This window comes from Fonsecaea nubica (assembly GCF_001646965.1).
Source record: "Fonsecaea nubica strain CBS 269.64 chromosome Unknown Scaff78, whole genome shotgun sequence".
In the NCBI taxonomy this organism is placed as follows: domain Eukaryota; kingdom Fungi; phylum Ascomycota; class Eurotiomycetes; order Chaetothyriales; family Herpotrichiellaceae; genus Fonsecaea; species Fonsecaea nubica.
The window spans coordinates 66,816-83,236 of NW_019173751.1; the positions used below are offsets into that span (position 1 = coordinate 66,816).

The 16,421-nt window shown below is 50.7% G+C and overlaps 5 protein-coding genes across 5 annotated transcripts; 1 reads left to right on the forward strand and 4 right to left on the reverse strand.

The window, feature by feature from the left end:
* Nucleotides 1-670: 670 nt before the first annotated feature.
* Nucleotides 671-1,867, reverse strand: AYO20_09008 (hypothetical protein; the record flags this gene model as incomplete). Its single annotated transcript, XM_022647280.1, has 1 exon — nucleotides 671-1,867. The coding sequence occupies one exon, from the start codon at nucleotides 1,865-1,867 to the stop codon at nucleotides 671-673; it is 1,197 nt and encodes a 398-aa protein (XP_022496743.1).
* Nucleotides 1,868-2,543: 676 nt separating this feature from the next.
* Nucleotides 2,544-4,160, reverse strand: AYO20_09009 (hypothetical protein; the record flags this gene model as incomplete). Its single annotated transcript, XM_022647281.1, has 1 exon — nucleotides 2,544-4,160. One exon carries the CDS (start codon nucleotides 4,158-4,160, stop codon nucleotides 2,544-2,546), a length of 1,617 nt encoding a protein of 538 aa, XP_022496744.1.
* A 2,057-nt stretch (nucleotides 4,161-6,217) lies between these two features.
* Nucleotides 6,218-6,809, reverse strand: AYO20_09010 (hypothetical protein; the record flags this gene model as incomplete). Its single annotated transcript, XM_022647282.1, has 2 exons — nucleotides 6,218-6,591; nucleotides 6,659-6,809. 2 exons carry the CDS (start codon nucleotides 6,807-6,809, stop codon nucleotides 6,218-6,220), a joined length of 525 nt encoding a protein of 174 aa, XP_022496745.1.
* A 1,395-nt stretch (nucleotides 6,810-8,204) lies between these two features.
* Nucleotides 8,205-10,910, reverse strand: AYO20_09011 (hypothetical protein; the record flags this gene model as incomplete). The annotated part of the gene is made up of 7 exons (XM_022647283.1): nucleotides 8,205-8,329; nucleotides 8,390-8,854; nucleotides 8,916-9,008; nucleotides 9,065-9,368; nucleotides 9,419-9,886; nucleotides 9,949-10,325; nucleotides 10,385-10,910. The coding sequence occupies 7 exons, from the start codon at nucleotides 10,908-10,910 to the stop codon at nucleotides 8,205-8,207; spliced, it is 2,358 nt and encodes a 785-aa protein (XP_022496746.1).
* Nucleotides 10,911-11,582: 672 nt separating this feature from the next.
* AYO20_09012 (hypothetical protein) lies at nucleotides 11,583-15,499 on the forward strand (the record flags this gene model as incomplete). The annotated part of the gene is made up of 5 exons (XM_022647284.1): nucleotides 11,583-11,871; nucleotides 11,928-11,980; nucleotides 12,042-12,362; nucleotides 12,556-12,778; nucleotides 12,840-15,499. The coding sequence occupies 5 exons, from the start codon at nucleotides 11,583-11,585 to the stop codon at nucleotides 15,497-15,499; spliced, it is 3,546 nt and encodes a 1,181-aa protein (XP_022496747.1).
* Nucleotides 15,500-16,421: the final 922 nt, after the last annotated feature.

Here is a 16,421-nt window from a genome sequence, read left to right on the forward strand (position 1 = left end):
TCAATATACTTGCGCCGCTTTTAACGAAGCTGCCGCCGCCACCGCTGGTCATGATGTTGTCACACTTGGCCCGTCCACGAGTCTTGTTGCCTCAAAAGTAACGGGCTACCTCTGATACATGGCACCTTGAGCGCAAGCTGTCGATAGGCAGGCGTTCTACTTCCCTTTGCAGGGCAAAAGTGAGAACGTCTCCACGAGCACTTCAGGCCACACACGACTGCTTTTCGCGAATCTTTCGAATGCTACCATACCAACGCTTTCAAAAAGCACTTCGTGCCTAGTACTACAAAAGATAAGAGGCGGAGGAGGAGTGCTGAACGCGGGATCAAAAGCAAGAGAAGAAGCGAGTCCAGCGAACACTGGAAATGGACTAGGCTGTCCATGCTACGGGGCAAGACGTCTACATTCATGAACAGCCGGCGCACCTGCGAGTGGGAAATGACGCTTTCTCTTGCATTGGTCTCTGATTCGGTTGAATCCTGACACGTCTAATTGCTGATTGTAAAAGCTTTCAAGTCGGAGGAGCGGTAAGCTGGACACCTCTCGTGCACCGACCCAGGTCAAGCCCAACCCCTACTTGACATACCCGAACTCCCTTCGACCGACCCCATCACGGCCCTCGAGGACGTGATTGATTTGATCAGACCCTTTTCCGCTGGGAAAATTCGGGCTATGTTGACCGGGGCAATTCATCTATCATAGGTTTGTCCTTGGCGTTGAAATTGCTGCCTCTGTGCGGAAGAACGTGTCTGAACCGAGGTATGGCCTTTTGGAATCGGTTCTTCTCGTCCCAGAGATATTGCTTCAAAGTAGCTGCATCCAACTCAGCATGGTCCCATTCACTAACCGAAGAGAACATCTTGATAAGATCGGTGTCGTTCTCAGCTAGGCGATGGAAGAAGTCTTTGGCGCCTGCTTCTGCCGAGTGATGTGGCGTGCTTGGTGGATACTTTCGCTCGCTCTCTGGAATGTCATATTCCTTTACGTTTTTCCTGTCCGGCCTGTAACCCGAAAATTTCGAGAACCTGAAAGCACGAAGCTCTCGGACAAGCCATACCGGTCTCTCTGGTCGTTCTAGGTCGACAACAACAGCGAACCAGGATGGCGTGAGGCTCTCCTCTGGCGCTGGATCTGACGCTGGCGCCTCGTAATCCCAATAATGGCCTGTAATACAGAGATGGCCGAGAGCACTCACGATCCTCGGCATTTCTTGACGGTTGGGGTGTTGGCTCAAATCATCCAGCCCATGATAGTCGATGAAGTAAAGCCAAGATTTCGAGGTTTTCTCACGCGGAACGTCAAACCAGGGATAATAGCGAATGCCCAAGAGGCTGATCATAGCGCAGTCGATGTCAAACTCTGGATTGTCGGCGTGGCTGCTGGTGCGATAGGTCGATCGCAGAGTCGACTTATCCGCAGAAGGGCTGGTGAAGCTGGCAGTCCAGAAATGGCAAGGTCCTTCTCCCACTTCAAGTGGGCCGCGGCTTTGCGCCTCAGCCCAGGCCTCTTGAGTGGCAGAAGCCGTGTTGTTGCCTTCGTTCCAATAGAGGAAGCTATTAGGTGCCAGGTCGGCCAAACACCATACTTTGTGTGGAAAGAGGCGAACCAAGTCATTGTTCTTGTCGTGCTTGAAGGCCTCAATCGGCACCAAACTCATTGGCCATAACTCGGGATTGTTTTCATCCCACAGGAAGCAGGCTTGGTTTATTCTTCGGTTAACTTCAGCGTACTCGACGCTATCCTGGTTGATCCATGCGTCCCTATACTTTTCGAAATCGGAAAACTGAAACTCCAGCAAGGCCTTTTTCATGTCGCGCGCGGCGCTCGGTGGCGCAAATTCTCGTCTCATCGGCGGCTTTCTATTCATGGTGTCCGAAGCGGCGGTCCTGAACCCTTTTGGAGGAAGGATTTGTTTAGAGAACGAGGGAGATGGTACTCTTGTCGTCTCTGCGAGAGTGAGAAACGTTTACGAAAGGCAGAGAAAACCAAGTGGACAAAACCAGGACCAAGTTGTCGTTATATATGCTAGGACGGGCTCGAGCCAACAACCGACGCGTCTTTGTTTACCGGATTGTCATGCAGTCAGTGCGCGGAGCCCCGAAACTTGAGTGATGGAATGCTGAATTCCAATCTCTGCGCCTAGCAATCATCAAGTCATGACTCTGCAGGGGTTGACGCATTCCGCACCAAGGCCGAGAAGGCAAGGAGACGCGTGATGCAAACCTTGTTGTGAACTGGACTGTTTCTCTTTCAGCTATTCAGACCCATCTGAAAAAGTCGAGGAATTTGGGCCCAGATTCCTACCACTCTTCGGTCGATGGGGAGTTTCTTTCAATGGTCCCGTGCAAATTTGCTTTTCAGTGAAAAATGGTAATAACAGTCACATTTTTGTGACGGATCTATATATATATAAAAAACAGGGGTCTTGGAATCCCCGTGTTACGCCTTGGTCACTTCCCGACACGAGACAACCACAGCCCTGATGGAATGGAAGGCAATATCGCAGCCTCGTGGTTCACGGGACCCCTCCCTGTTGTTGTTTGTTACAGAGGCACGCAGCTGTAGCTGGTAGCAACGGCCGGATCGCCGCCCGTATACTTGGATGTCAAGGGATACAGGCACAGATGATGCTCGGCCGTTGTGCCGTTTGCCCGTGGCGACGAAGCCGGCAGCGTTTCAGGCGCCACGCCTTGCTCGACCCAGGTGACCAGCGCGGCCAGCGGGTCCGTGGGCACAGCGCCCAGGCCGCCACCACAGTGGTTGACGCCGGGGGCCAGAAAGAGGCGCCAGAACTCGTCGACAGCGGCGTTGCTACTGCCAAAGAGCGCGTTGACCCGCTCCCGGTAGTCGATGGTGTTGTTGGTCATGATCAGCGGGTCCGCCAGGCCGTGCCACGTAATCATCTTGCCGCCCAGGTCACGGAAGGGCGCGAGGTCCGGGTTCCTCGTCCCGATGGCCCATTCGTACTCGTCGTTGGACTGGATGTAGAAATCCAGGAACTGACTGTAGTCGACCGTCGAGTAGTCGAACGTGGGATCTCGCTTGAGGAAATAGGCGGCCCAAGTAGAGGAGAAGAAGTCGGGAACCCCGACCGAGGTCCCGTTGGGGAGCGTCGTGGTGTTGGCCAACGTCGACAATGGGGCGCCCTTGTTGAGACCGTACCAGAGCCGTGCCCCCGATGGGGTCGTTGGACCGGCCCAGATCCTGCTGACGACACCGGCGACCTGAGAAGTGACAGTCACCTCCTCGCCGCCGCCGTAGCTCGAACAGTCGAGTTGGGATCCCACCAGCTGGGCAGGTTCAAACGGACAAGTGGCCGGATTCCCAATGATGCCGTCAACTAGCCCGTCAAGTCCGTCACATTCTGCAATGCTAGCATTGGTGAATGCGTCTAGCTCGCACAGGGACGGGAACAGACCCGCATCGTGGTAGACAACCTGAGGCCACCCGCCGGCCACGAGCAGCGTGGGCCAATTGATCGCGGGGGCGGCGGCCAAAACACCGTTGTAGTCGCCGGGGTATCTCTGGGCCTCTATCATTCCTTGACGGCCACCCGTGGAACATCCATTCCAGTAAGAGTGATGCGGCGGCGTGCCGTAGAAGCTGGTGGTCACGGCTTTGCCAACGACGGTCATGTCGTGCAGAGACCGCGAGGCAAAGTCCACCACCAATGGCCAGTTGGTCGTACCGTCGGCGTTCAATGCCCAGACCGGTTCGACGTCGGTGATGGGGTGCCCTCCATCGGTGATGCCGGCGGCGTAGCCCGACGAGGCTGCGGGCGCCAGTGAAGCCTGGCCGTTGTCGGTGTCGTATCCACCGCCGCCGACGCCTTGAAAGCGCCCATTCCATCCCGCTAGGGGGAGGAAGACCTCGACTGTCACCAGGTCGTTCGCTCCTGGGTGCGATAGCGTGACAACGACGTCACAGATGGCCAGGCCGCTGATGCCCGGGGATCTAGCAGTGGCCGGCACCGAGTAGCTCGTATTCCGCACGCCAGTGATGGAGACCACTGTGGCCCCAGGAACATCCGGCTTTGGAATGGCCTCACAGGCCATGACGGGCGCTCCAGCCGTCGGGGCGGCGTGTCCCGGCGCGACAGTGATGCTGACACTGACAGCAACACTCAAGGTGGTCGCTAGACCTCGTCCCCAGAGACGCATTTTGGAGGCAAGTCTGTACTCGGCTGGAGAGGGGAGGGGAAGAAATAAAACTGTGGCCGGATGACGAAAGACTGGACAAACTCCAAGAACTCGGGGATTATCTACCCTTTTTAAATAGTCAACATGACCTCATACCGTCGATTCTCTACTTCTCGTTAGTCGGTGCTGCAGAAAGAGACAGAGAGGGGGATGGAAGAAAAGGGTCTACCGATCACGATTTTCACCACACCGAAAGAGGAGCATGGAGATTGGTACACTGCCTACCGACTGGGCCCAATATAGCCGGGAGGCGGTATATCGCTTCACGTCAAAAAAGAATTGTTAGCTTGGGGGAGCCGGCGGAAGGAGGTGTTTTGATCTGGGGAGGACGGACCTCGGTACTGCGGCAAGCACGGCATTATTTGTTCTCCTTTGATACCTTTGAGATACTACCTACCTAGGTACTTATCCATCGCAACGTCCCCCATATTCAGCATATCCTGGCTGCCTGGGTATGGTTAGCCTGTTGCCTGTGGACAAGGGCCCTCGACACAGATCGACATGAGACTATACCGTTTCTGGTGATTGCCTTCCTCTTGCGGTCTAGTGGCTTGAACATCTCCACGCCCCGCTGGTTTTCTTGATTCTACGTACCTGCGGCGCGGGGAAGAAGCTTATCGACCATGTCACAATCGGAGGGGATTGATGTCATCCCCACTGGACGTGTCGTTGCAACCACTTGCTTATTGGTCCAGGAAGGATCGATCTCGTTGTTGTCTTGTCGTTGTGGTTGTCGAGCCGAGCCACACTGAGAAAACAAACTCATCCTCGCTGCCCTCGCCCGTGGATTGGACGCCTCTGCAGTGAATGTAGTATACTCCAACTACTCGGTACTTGTTGCTTCCTCGTCCCAAGCTTGGCCATGCTTGTGGTCGGGCAATACCCGGCGTTAGAGTCTTTCTGACGTAGCACCCACAGCATCTGTCGTCGGTAACCTTCGGCTAGCTGCTTTAGCTTGAAAGACGCTCACTACTACTACTGCGAGTACTTCGATACGCCTCGCCTCGTATTCGTGTTATACCCCGCAGTCAGAGCCGGGGCACGACGCTCAGGCGGACAAAAGATCCTACCCGTAGACTTTTCCAGGCTTTCACAAATGAGCCGTCAGGCCTGTAGATACTAGGCTGCTATACCGCCTCACCCCGCGTGCGATTTGCCGAGATGGCGAATCGCCGGTGTTTATAGTGTTCGGCAAATTCGCGAGCCGCTTTGTGTACCCAAGACGATTGGTGTCTCAAGTAAAGACTCATGTGGACTTTAGAGGGAACCGGAGGGGTTACAACGACTCGGGAGTCCGGCAGGCGTATGACACATGCAAGTTCTCCCATTAAAAAAACTCATGTTCCTTTTCTGTCCTGGATCTTCCACCCTTTTCTGGAGTTTCTTGGTGTTGTTACAATCCAAATTCAAGTCAAGATCTAACGTCGTCCCAGACGAGGATGGCCTTGACAAGTCTGCCGCTTGATATGTCATCAAACTGTGGCCCTAACCATATCGGGTAGGTTGGCCGAATAATTTCCACCGCGGTGTACAATTCTGAGATCTCTTTTTCCTTGATCCTTCAACAGGATCCATCCATCTGAACAATTAACGGAGAACTCAATCAATGAGTTGAGGACAGTGATCAATCAAGTTATGGAATCTATCTGATCAGGACCCTCTATGCTGTTCTTTTATTACTGTGCGATAGCCGTTACCCCCAACACCATGCCCACCGCCGTACGAGTTGATGCCTCTGGCTAAGAGCCTCGCCCCAGTTCAATAGTTAGAGAGAACTCGATCCGACCCAACCCGACCTTCTACATACAAAGTCTAGGCGGAGACTTGGTTCGTAATACATCACTCGCGATAATGACTGAAGGAGTGTAGTTAAAAGCCCACAATCCGTCGCAATATTTATACTGATTCCAATATTGAGAAAATCGGAATAAGGATAGCCTGAGTGGCTAGGGTAGTACAATCTTCTTCAATCAAGATCTCCCATGACCCCCCAGACGTCAGCAAATGGATCCCATTTGTCATCCAAAATGTCTCTCATATTCCATAACATTTGCAACTGACTCTGCTGTCCCTGCACCATACAACATCTGGATGAATGCAAACGTGACATCAATGCCCGCAGAGACCCCCGAAGAACTCCACACTGGTGTGACTCCGGGGGTGTCGTCAACAACCCATCGGGCCTTTCGTACCCATTCGACCTTTGGCCCGAGCGGCGTTACCAAGGACCAGGTACATTTGTCAGTTGTCGCTCGCCGATTGTCCAGGAGGCTCATGCCTGCGAGAATAGCAGACCCCGTGCAGATAGTTATCACGTACTTCAAATTGAAGAATACGGATTGAATGTATGATTCGACAGGAGCCATTAATACTTTATTGCGAGTCCCAAAACCTGGGAGAATTTGTCAGTTTCATGGTCGACGACGCAAAGTAGATGCTCTTTCATCTCGTATACTGACCTCCGGGAATGATTAGCACTTCAACTTCGGGTGCATTTGTAAAGGTGTGGGTGGGCAAAATCTCCTGTCCGAATGTAGACGACACAAAGGTATTTGGTTCTGGATTGGTTGATACTGGCGTCAATGACTCGGCTATTATAGCAAGCTCCATGCTGTGGTCTCGAGACAGGATGTTCAAGGTACTAAGGGGCCCGAAGACGTCTGGTGCGGCTCGAGGATCAGATGACAATCGACAGCATCACATCCCCCTTGGGATCCCAACACATCAATCTCTCTCAACCTACCAAGCGCCTGGAATCCAGGAAAAACAACGACGCCATATTTCGTCGGTGGAAGGGCAGTACTGCGTGGCCGTTTAAGCAGTGATGGAAGACATGAGAAGAGACGAGGAGAGGACATACTTCATGCTGATGAAAATGCCACGACGTCCGCAAACGAAGATCCAAGAGATAGACCGACGTTGACTCGTTTGTAGTGCTTTTCTGGAATCTCTCGGTGTACCGAATAGGTGTGGGACACCTCGACCGGCCAGAGGAGCTCCTCTCGAAGAGAACTTTGCGTGGGTGGAAACCTCGGGTGCATGGATTGTAGATGCCCGTCCGGCCAGTCGCATGATTGTGTAAAATTGCAGAAATGCGTAAATCGTTTTGAGTAGCCATTGCTCTTCGAGTCGTGCTGGAGTCAGCTGTGCTGCTCCACCGCGCGCCGGCGCCACGGTACGTGCCCGGGATAGGGACGAGTAAGTTGCTCAGCAGTGAGCACAATTCCAACCACTAGGCACATTTTGTTTGTACGTGACCTAGAATCCGAAACGGAGGATCAGCGAGAAGACGCCAATCACTCACGCAATGCACTCGACGTGAAGTTTACACCTCATCAGCGCGCAATTGGACGCTCTCACGTGTCTGTAAGCGGTGATTACTGGAGAGGACCTCGAAATTCCCCAAATGCAGTAGTCTGCGTTGGAGTGACGGGGTCTGAGCCTGTCTCCAAATGATGCGAGTTTAATATTGCGGGAGACGGATGCCAAGTGAAACGAGTCTATCCCAGCTACATCTACATGGCGACCTGCTGCAATCCCGACAGGGAATTATCTCCGTTTCTTTGTTGCAGATGACAGGTCCAATCTCTGAATATTGGAAAGCCTGAAATCGAATCCCAGTGCCCAGTAAGCTCGCAATGATAACGCTGCTATGTTTTGCTTCATTTCGTCTCAGATTCATGTCCAGGAGTTGGGATACAGCCACGGCCATGAGGATCATTAACCTCGGAAGCAGAGCGTCAATGCTAGTCGGCAGGCTTGAGCATTAGTGTTTCGAAACTGCAGAAGCCTCTGAGTAGAAAAGAACAGTTCAGATGAATGTCGAAATCTATCAATCATGGTTGAATCCGTGTACCTTCTAGCGTGGGATGCATAAAGAACGAGACTCAAAAGCTATTCTCTTTTAGCTCGTCCTCATCCATAACAACCGCGACGTACCCAAAAGGGTATACCAAAGACAACAGCACTCCTAGGGCGGATTGATGACTGAGCTTCGTTTGATCTTCACAGCGAATATAGTGCGCGACGTATAGCTGCAGAGTTTGGGAGCCAACCCCCGGAGATATCTGGTTTTGGATAATCCAGAGGGAGCTGCATCTTTTCCAAGAAAAGATATTTATAGTAAGTGCCTAGACTCGAGTCAGACATTTCAAGGGCCGAACTTGAAAAAGAGTTGTATCCTGACTCACGCTGGAGGTCCATCACGTCAAATCCAGCGACTGACTGCTGAATCGTGTCCGAGGAACTGGGATCATTGACCGATTCCAGCTGCGCCGCAAACTTTTCCTTCAGCTGAGCAAGTTTCCTTTTCACAGCCTTTTGCTCGGGAGAATTGTTCCAAGTCTCTGGCCAATCTTGTGGACTGTCAGAATTAGCAGTGGAACCGGTGACCTCAAACACCCATTCTGCAGGGTTCTCGTCTGCATTGCATTGTCTGGCCCCGTTTTGTTCGAAGTATCTGGTCACCGTCTTGCAAGAGATGCCTATTTTACCAAAATATAGTTGCTTGCCTCCCTTGGCGAGCAGAATCAGTCGATCAAAAGACTGCAGAAGGCGTGCAGACGGTTGATTGATGGTACAAAGGATAGCCAACCCTTTCTGTGCCAGTTTCCGCAGGAGCGCACATATAGATAGAGCAGCCTGACTGTCCAGTCCTAGGACGGAGTATTCCAAGTCAGTAAATCTTGTTCTACCGTTGATGCTGATGTCACTAACCCGAAAGCGGTTGATCAAGAAAAAGCACGGTGGTAGGTTTGGCAGCAAGCTCGATTCCAATCGCCAGTCGTTTTCGTTGTTCGCTATTCAAAACTGCAACATGATCAGCACGGGGTAATGTAAAATGTTCAAGTACATGCTTTCTTCACCTGTTCCCATGGCTGTATCGGCAACTGCTTCCATACCAATGAGGTGAAGGACTTCCTCAACATAGGCCATCTTCTCAACGTATGGGGTCGTTTTGGGTTGCCTCAGTATAGCACTGAAGATCAATGCTTCCCTGACAGTCGCGGCAGGAAACTGCAAATCAGGCTGGTGCACAACACCGGCCGTGTTCTTGGAGGCAATGTTTCGAGCCTGACCATTCACCAGAATATCGCCATGGACGACCCCGGAAGTCGGACGATTGGCCAAGACGTCTAGCAGAATGGTTTTACCAGCTCCACCGACACCCTGAGATAGGATTGATCAGTCAAAGGAAAGAGAAGGGACAGGACACATACCATCAATGCTGTCAACGTTCCACCCCTCAGCCATCCATCGACTTGATCGAGAAGTCTTCTTGTCTTGTCGCCACTCTTGACATCATAAGAAAGATTCTCCCAGTGGAAAAAGTTTTCGTTTCTCTCCTGCTCCTGATCTTGGTTGACGGCCGGCTTTTCCACTTGTGCTGTGGCGGCCTCCTCTGCTGACTTTTGTTCTTCTAAGAATTCCTCCTCTGCCATTTCTCGAAAGTAACTTGGACGGCCTTTTTCTTCCACGACTTTCATTCTAGGATTCTCCTTGAAGTCTCCCATCGGTGCACTCATCCATTCTCCGTCAGCCATCAGAGCGACACTGCAGTGCCAAGGTGTCGTGAACCCGGTTTTGGTGTTCAGCAAACTCATGGAAACTTTGTGCTCTCCGGTAGACTGATGGATTGAAAGTCGTAGGTGATCTGGGAAGTTCTGCTTGATCGCTCCCGCAAAAGCCTATTCCCGAAGCCAAGTGTTAGAAACCTAGGCCTCAAGGTCTATTACTTTGTTGTACTTACGTAGCCGCGAACCAGCATTTGCTTGGCTAGATACTTCGTCTCCCTCTTGTATGTATTGCTGGTCCGTGCGCCCCCGAGTGTGTAGATGTGTCGCAGGTCTGACATCAAGAACCTTCGATATCCTTGATAGGTCAGTCGAGTATCTTCGTCATCAGCAATCAACTGATCTATGTCTAGGTCATCTTTCCCAAACTTGTTGAGAATGAAACGACGGAAGTTGGTAGCGTTGGCGACATAGGAAATCTCGTCCAAAGAGTCCGGTAATTTGAAATCTCCAAAGTCTTTCAATCTGGAGAATCCGATATTGGTGAATGCCTTTTCGACGGCCATTTCTCGTAGAGCTTGCCCATAATGCCAAGTGTCTCGATCTGAAATGCCTAGCAGATCTACAGTTCCGCATTAATGAGTATCCGTGACAAAGCATCATGGGACGAACCATTGTAGACAAGCCCATCCGAAATGATGACAACGTGAGCACCCGGTGCATATATCTCCTCGATACGCCTACACATATTGTGCAACCGGGTCAAGGCGATCTCCTCGGCCTTGTCGGGCAGAAACCCGAGAGCCTTGTAGACTTTGTTCGCGGATTTGAAGGGGAATGCTGGAAGACACATATCGATCCGGACCCCTGCTTTGACAAACTTATTGAGAACCGATATGAACTTGGGTCTTCCAGCCTCAAGCCGATCTCGACAGTCGTCAAATTTGTTCAACGCGTAGTCAAAGATGATCTCCAAGATATTGGTGGAGATGAGGGTGATGGAGACATCCTCTTCATCAGAAGTCAGTGTGTTCGGACTCGTGTTTACCATGCTTGCGAGCTTTTGCGGTATGACGTTGAATGGTGCCAGACTTTCGAGAGAGGCATTGGGCATTTCATCCTGACTGGGAATGGGAAGGCATCCACTGTGTGGCACATGGCCGTTCGTAATCGAATCAGTATCCGCAGTAAATGCCATATTTTGATGGTATGAAGAGCAATTTGGAGGTTCAGAAGAGTTAATCCGCTGCACTTGTCCAACTGATACTTTGAGAGCACAACAAGATTTGCTGATGATGATTTATCCCAAGTGAACGGCAGGACAGGATCTGGTGAGTATAGTATGTGCTGCGGCTACAGCCATACTACAACCTGTCAATTCTAGTCAAAAGGTTCTGGGGACCCGGCCAGTCCCACACAGGCAGAAACATGCTCAATGCTCACCGACTCTTACCGGGTACGTACATCAAGGATGTTACATCGCAAAAGGAAGCGACCCACATCATAATCTATATCCTTTTCGATTAGTCTCAAAGTAAGGCATGTCCATTGCATTACACTGCATGTGCAGCAAGTGGAATGATCCTCCACCCTGGATTAGTAGCGTGGGAGACGTGGCCTCTCGCATAACCTCAAGGACGGCAGCAGAGCGGCGAAGTGGAAGACGCAGCAGCCGGAAGATGGACCTCGGAGCCTGGTTAAAAGCTGATTTCACCAAGCTAGAAAAGTGCACATTGTCTGGTTCTGTAAAGCATGATTCCATAAGTTGTCGACAGAGCCCATCATCACATTTCGATTTTCGACCTTTTCATTTGCTCGTTGGAGACTCAAGAGACCAAGTCCACCGATATTTCCACATCCATCAACTGCAATGGCTGTCGATAAGCAACCAAGATATGGCAAAAGGCTGCTTCCTCAGATCTTGGATGACCTGGCCCTTACTGAACCTGATCGAATAATTTACTCTTTGGCATCGTTTCGAAATGATACTGCACATTTCCAGACCATTACTGCTCGTCTCTTTGCAAAAGCGGTTGACAAGACCGCTTGGTGGCTCTATAATCAGACCAGAGAACACAGGGAAACTCACAACGAAGGCCCTGATGAGAGTGGTGGCGAACCCAACAAGAAGATCTTAACAATAGGTTATATTGGCCCTCGTAAGTTAGAATCGTGACCTTGTGAGCAAAAAACTGGCATATTAACTCGAGCGAAGATGATCTCCGACATATTCTTTTGATCTACGGCGCCATCAAGGCTGACTGCGCAGTAAGTTGCTCGGCATCACGATTTCACTCCAGAGGAGACAGCTCAGATTCTCTTAACCTAGGCCTTGTTTCTATCACCCAAAAACAATGTTCAAGGTGCTTTGGCAGTTCTCAATGCAGCTAAATGCGATGTTTGGGTCAAGCCTTGGGAACAACCGGCACTCCCTTTAGTTGAGGGATTCACATCGTCAAAGCCCATGGTGATCCTTGAACTACCTGGGTTGGAAGAGCTTCTCGATGCTGAAACTGCTGAGCCATTTCCGTTTCAGAAGACCTTTGAAGAAGCTGTGCATGAGCCATTTTGTATCACACATACGTCTGGCACCACGGGAATTCCAAAACCGATCTCCTGGACACATGGGCTGATTGGTACTTTGGACGCTGTACGCTTGCTTCCTCCGACGGAGGGGGATCATGAACTTCCCCCTTGGACTGATAACTGGAATGAAGGAGACACGATCTACTCGTCATTTCCAATGAGTCATGTTAGTTACTCTTCCCTACGATCCACCTTGCTCCAGTCTGGGCGGGCAGAATTCAAATCCAAGATGAATGCTGATTCTTGGGAAATATCAGGGTGCTGGCATGCTGATGGATATTGTCGTGCCTGCATTCTTCAAGCTTCATTGCGTCTTGGGTCCGGCTGAAGCTCTGCCCAACATGGCGCTCATGGAAAATCTTGTGGATCATGCAAAAATCGACATCTGGCATATGATTCCATCCCTCGCCGATGAACTAGCCGAAACCTCTGAGCTTTTGCCAAAGTTCGCCTCTGCTAAATTCATTTGTGTATCTGGTGGTAAGCAATACGCAACTCCACTAAGATATTGCTCATCAAACTAAATTCGGCATGATTTCAGGTCCTGTCAGTGCGACTCTCGTCAAAAAGGTCAACGACGTCGTAAGAGTGATGAATCTGACCGGAACTACGGAAGGTTTGTTCATGGGCAATCTTTGGCCGGAAAGAGAAGACTGGCATTGGTTTGCCTTTCATCCTCTCGCGGGATTCGAATTCAAAGAAATCGAACCGGGGGTTTATGAGCACTGGGTGCTTCGAAAACCTCAATGGGACTTATTCCAAGGCGTATTCTACACCTTTCCCGACCAAGAATCTGTGAACCTCAAAGACCTCTATATACGACATCCCTCCAAGCCATACTTGTACGCCTACAAAGGAAGAAGTGATGACGCAGTGGTTTTGTCCAACGGATACAAGATCGCTCCTTTGGACACAGAAGCATTGATCACAACACATTCTGCAGTTGATGGCTGTCTCGTCATTGGGACAGGCAAACCGCAGGCAGGTTTGCTTATCGAACTCAAACATCCTTCAACTCGAAACAATGAGTTGTTTGATAGCATTTGGGAAATCGTGGAACGAGCGAATAATTCTGGTTTCCAAAAGGTCAGACTCCAACGAGACTATATTGCCTTTGCAGAGCCAGACAAGCCCTTCATTCGGACGGACAAGTCAACGATCAAGCGCCGAGCCACTTTGGAACTCTATGCAGAATTCATTGATCGCTTTTACGCCACGAGGGATGAAGGAGCAATCAACGAAGAATTCGACATGTACAGAATAGACGCAACTTCAGAGGACACCATTCTTTCTTCGGTTCGAAAAGTATTGTGTTCGATCATCCCTGAAGTTCAAGCCGCATCACCGGACGAAGACGTCTTTGACATGGGACTGGATTCTCTTCTGGTATACCACTGTATAAGAGTGATTCGAGCAGCTACAGGTTTGAAGGACAAACTTACTGCTAGACATCTATATGGAAATCCAACGCTTTCCAAGTTTTCGGCGTTCCTCGCAACACTACTACAACAAGAAACGAAAGAAACGGCAGATTTTCCGACCAATGAACTTACAAATGGACGAGTCGACCGCTCAGACGGAAACACAATCCAGCAATCAACAAATGGTTCGACCAAGGAACATGGTCTTCTGAACGCAATACATGAGCACAACCGACGCACGGGTTTCAAAATGAATCCATTTGATGCAGTGAATCCAAACCACTATATGGGCTTCACCTTCTTCTTCGCCTTACCTCCTGGGACCAGTTCTCAAGACGCTTTCAAAGGTCTCCAAGCCGGTTTATGTCGTGCATTCCAAATCATCCCCGAGCTTGATGGAAAAATGATGCACGCCCCTGAACACGAGTTCGGCTACAGGAAAGGCGAATACTCCATCACAATCCCCCCTCCTTCGATGGCAACGACTTCTAATCCTCGACAGCTCCTCTACAAGGATATGAAGCACGTTCTTCCGTCATTCCAAGAGATGCGAGACAAGAGTTTCTCACGTTCTCTCTTTGCAGACAGAACCGTTCTTGACTGCTATCCCTTCCCAGATATGCCCGCCGACCTCCTGGTCGCTCATGCGAACTTTGTGGAGGGCGGATGCATTCTAGCCACAAACTTCATCCATACTTGTTTTGACGGTTTAGGCGCCTTGATAGCACTCAAAGTCTGGGCCGAATGCTGCAGATATGTGCACGGGGATCATTCAGCAACATGTGACTGGTACGACCCAGAGAGTTTCAATCACAGTCTGCCCGAAATTCTCTACCAGCGCGAGGGGTACTCCAAAGCCGCTCACGAAGTCGACCCTGTTGTGTGGGACTTCTTGCCATTCTTTCCACCGGATGAGGTGGTTGAAGCCCGCGACCGCAAGATCAGGACAAGCTCCAAAGAGCTCTCACTGGATTTCCCAAGGCCGGTTTATCGACGCCAGCCTAGATGGCCCACGGCGCCTTCAGATCGTTCTTTGGCTAGTACGTTCTTTTTGATCTCCCGCGAGAATCTACAAAAGCTCAAATACGACGTGGCTTCGCACCCTGAAGTTAGGAGCAAGAACGTATCAATCAGCGACATCGTCCAGGCATTCCTGTGGCGCACAGCAATCCGGGCACGATATCTGGTGGCCAAAGAAGTTCGAGGCCACGCTTTTGGCCCGGATGACATGTCCATTTTGGAGATACCCATCGACGGCAGGCTGTACTTCTCCTCACAATTGCCGTCGTCTTACATGGGCAGCTTACTCATTATGAGTCGGACAATGATGCCTATCGAAGAACTGTGCTCGCCAGACACCAGCCTGGCAAAGATTGCCTCGGCGATTCGCAAAACATTATCCCGAGTCAACACTGCCTTGGTTCATGATGCCTTCACTCTCCTGCGATCGATGACGGATTATACCAAGCCGGCGACTGCGAACATGGGTCTGGAGCACATGAATGAGATGATTTCCAACATGATCTTGTGGCAACCCGAAGACAATCTTTCCTCTTTTGGTGAGGGCATCTTCGCTGGAGGCAGGCCGGAAGCTGTCTGGCCACAGATAGAACGTGGGCATCGGCGTTTCAGATTTTCTCTCATCCATCCTTTGAGAGCAGACGGCGGTGTAGAGCTTGAATTGGGCACCTTACCGGAAGAGCTGAAGATGCTGCAGGTTGATGAACACTTCACCAAGTACGCCAGGCTTCTGGACATCAGGCCAGGAACAGGATGGTAAATTTGACGTAGTTAGATTCCATCTACCAGTGCTATTGGTGGAGAGTTATCGTGCAGACTAGTGCTTAGCTATATTATCTCAAGGGTCAAGTTCCTCAGCGCGGTGCCAAGATGCATTATGTACTCGGTACTTCGTCTTCGATCCACATATGGTACTTCTCTAGTGAACTCCACTTTCCCGACGTACAGGTAAACGAGAATCGGACCGAACCTTGTAAGGTATATACTGCACGCTTAGACGGAGCTAACCAAATATGGCGTTGAGGGAGCGCATGCGCTCACGTTGTCTGTCAAGGGTATCGCTTCCGCCCCGACTCCCAGTGTACAGAACATCTGGACACGATGTTCGACAGCGTGGAGCATGAGCAAGTTTCAATTCCTGCAGGTTCAAGATAGAGCCTGCAACCACGCCCAGTCTACTGCATTACGGTGGAATATAAGCAAGTTTTCATTCCATGTACCTCGTAGATGTAACATTCCTTCCGCTCCGACCCCTTACTGTGCAGAGATCGAGACACGATGTTCGACAGCGTAGAACATGAGCAAGTTTCAATTCCTGCAGGTTCAAGATAGAGCCTGGTGGAATATGAGCAAGTTTCCATTCACTGTAGATACAGCTTTAAAGCTGTCGGCAGCAGATAGGTCATCCTTCCGTACTGTAGTGGAATACGAGAAAGTTTAGTCTCCCCGATACAAATCCAACCATCGAGACAGCGGACACATCACTGTCTTATGCACTGTAACATCGGCATTGTTTATCCTACAGCTGGTGTTTTAGTTGCAGGCCACCGTGGTTTCCCGACCGCATCATTGAATTCGCTCAGATACTTACCAGCATCGGCACATCGGGTTCGAAGTCATCAGAAAGTTGCAGCAGGCGTGTCCATGTAAATTTTTTTTAGGACGCGTATAGCAATCTCAAT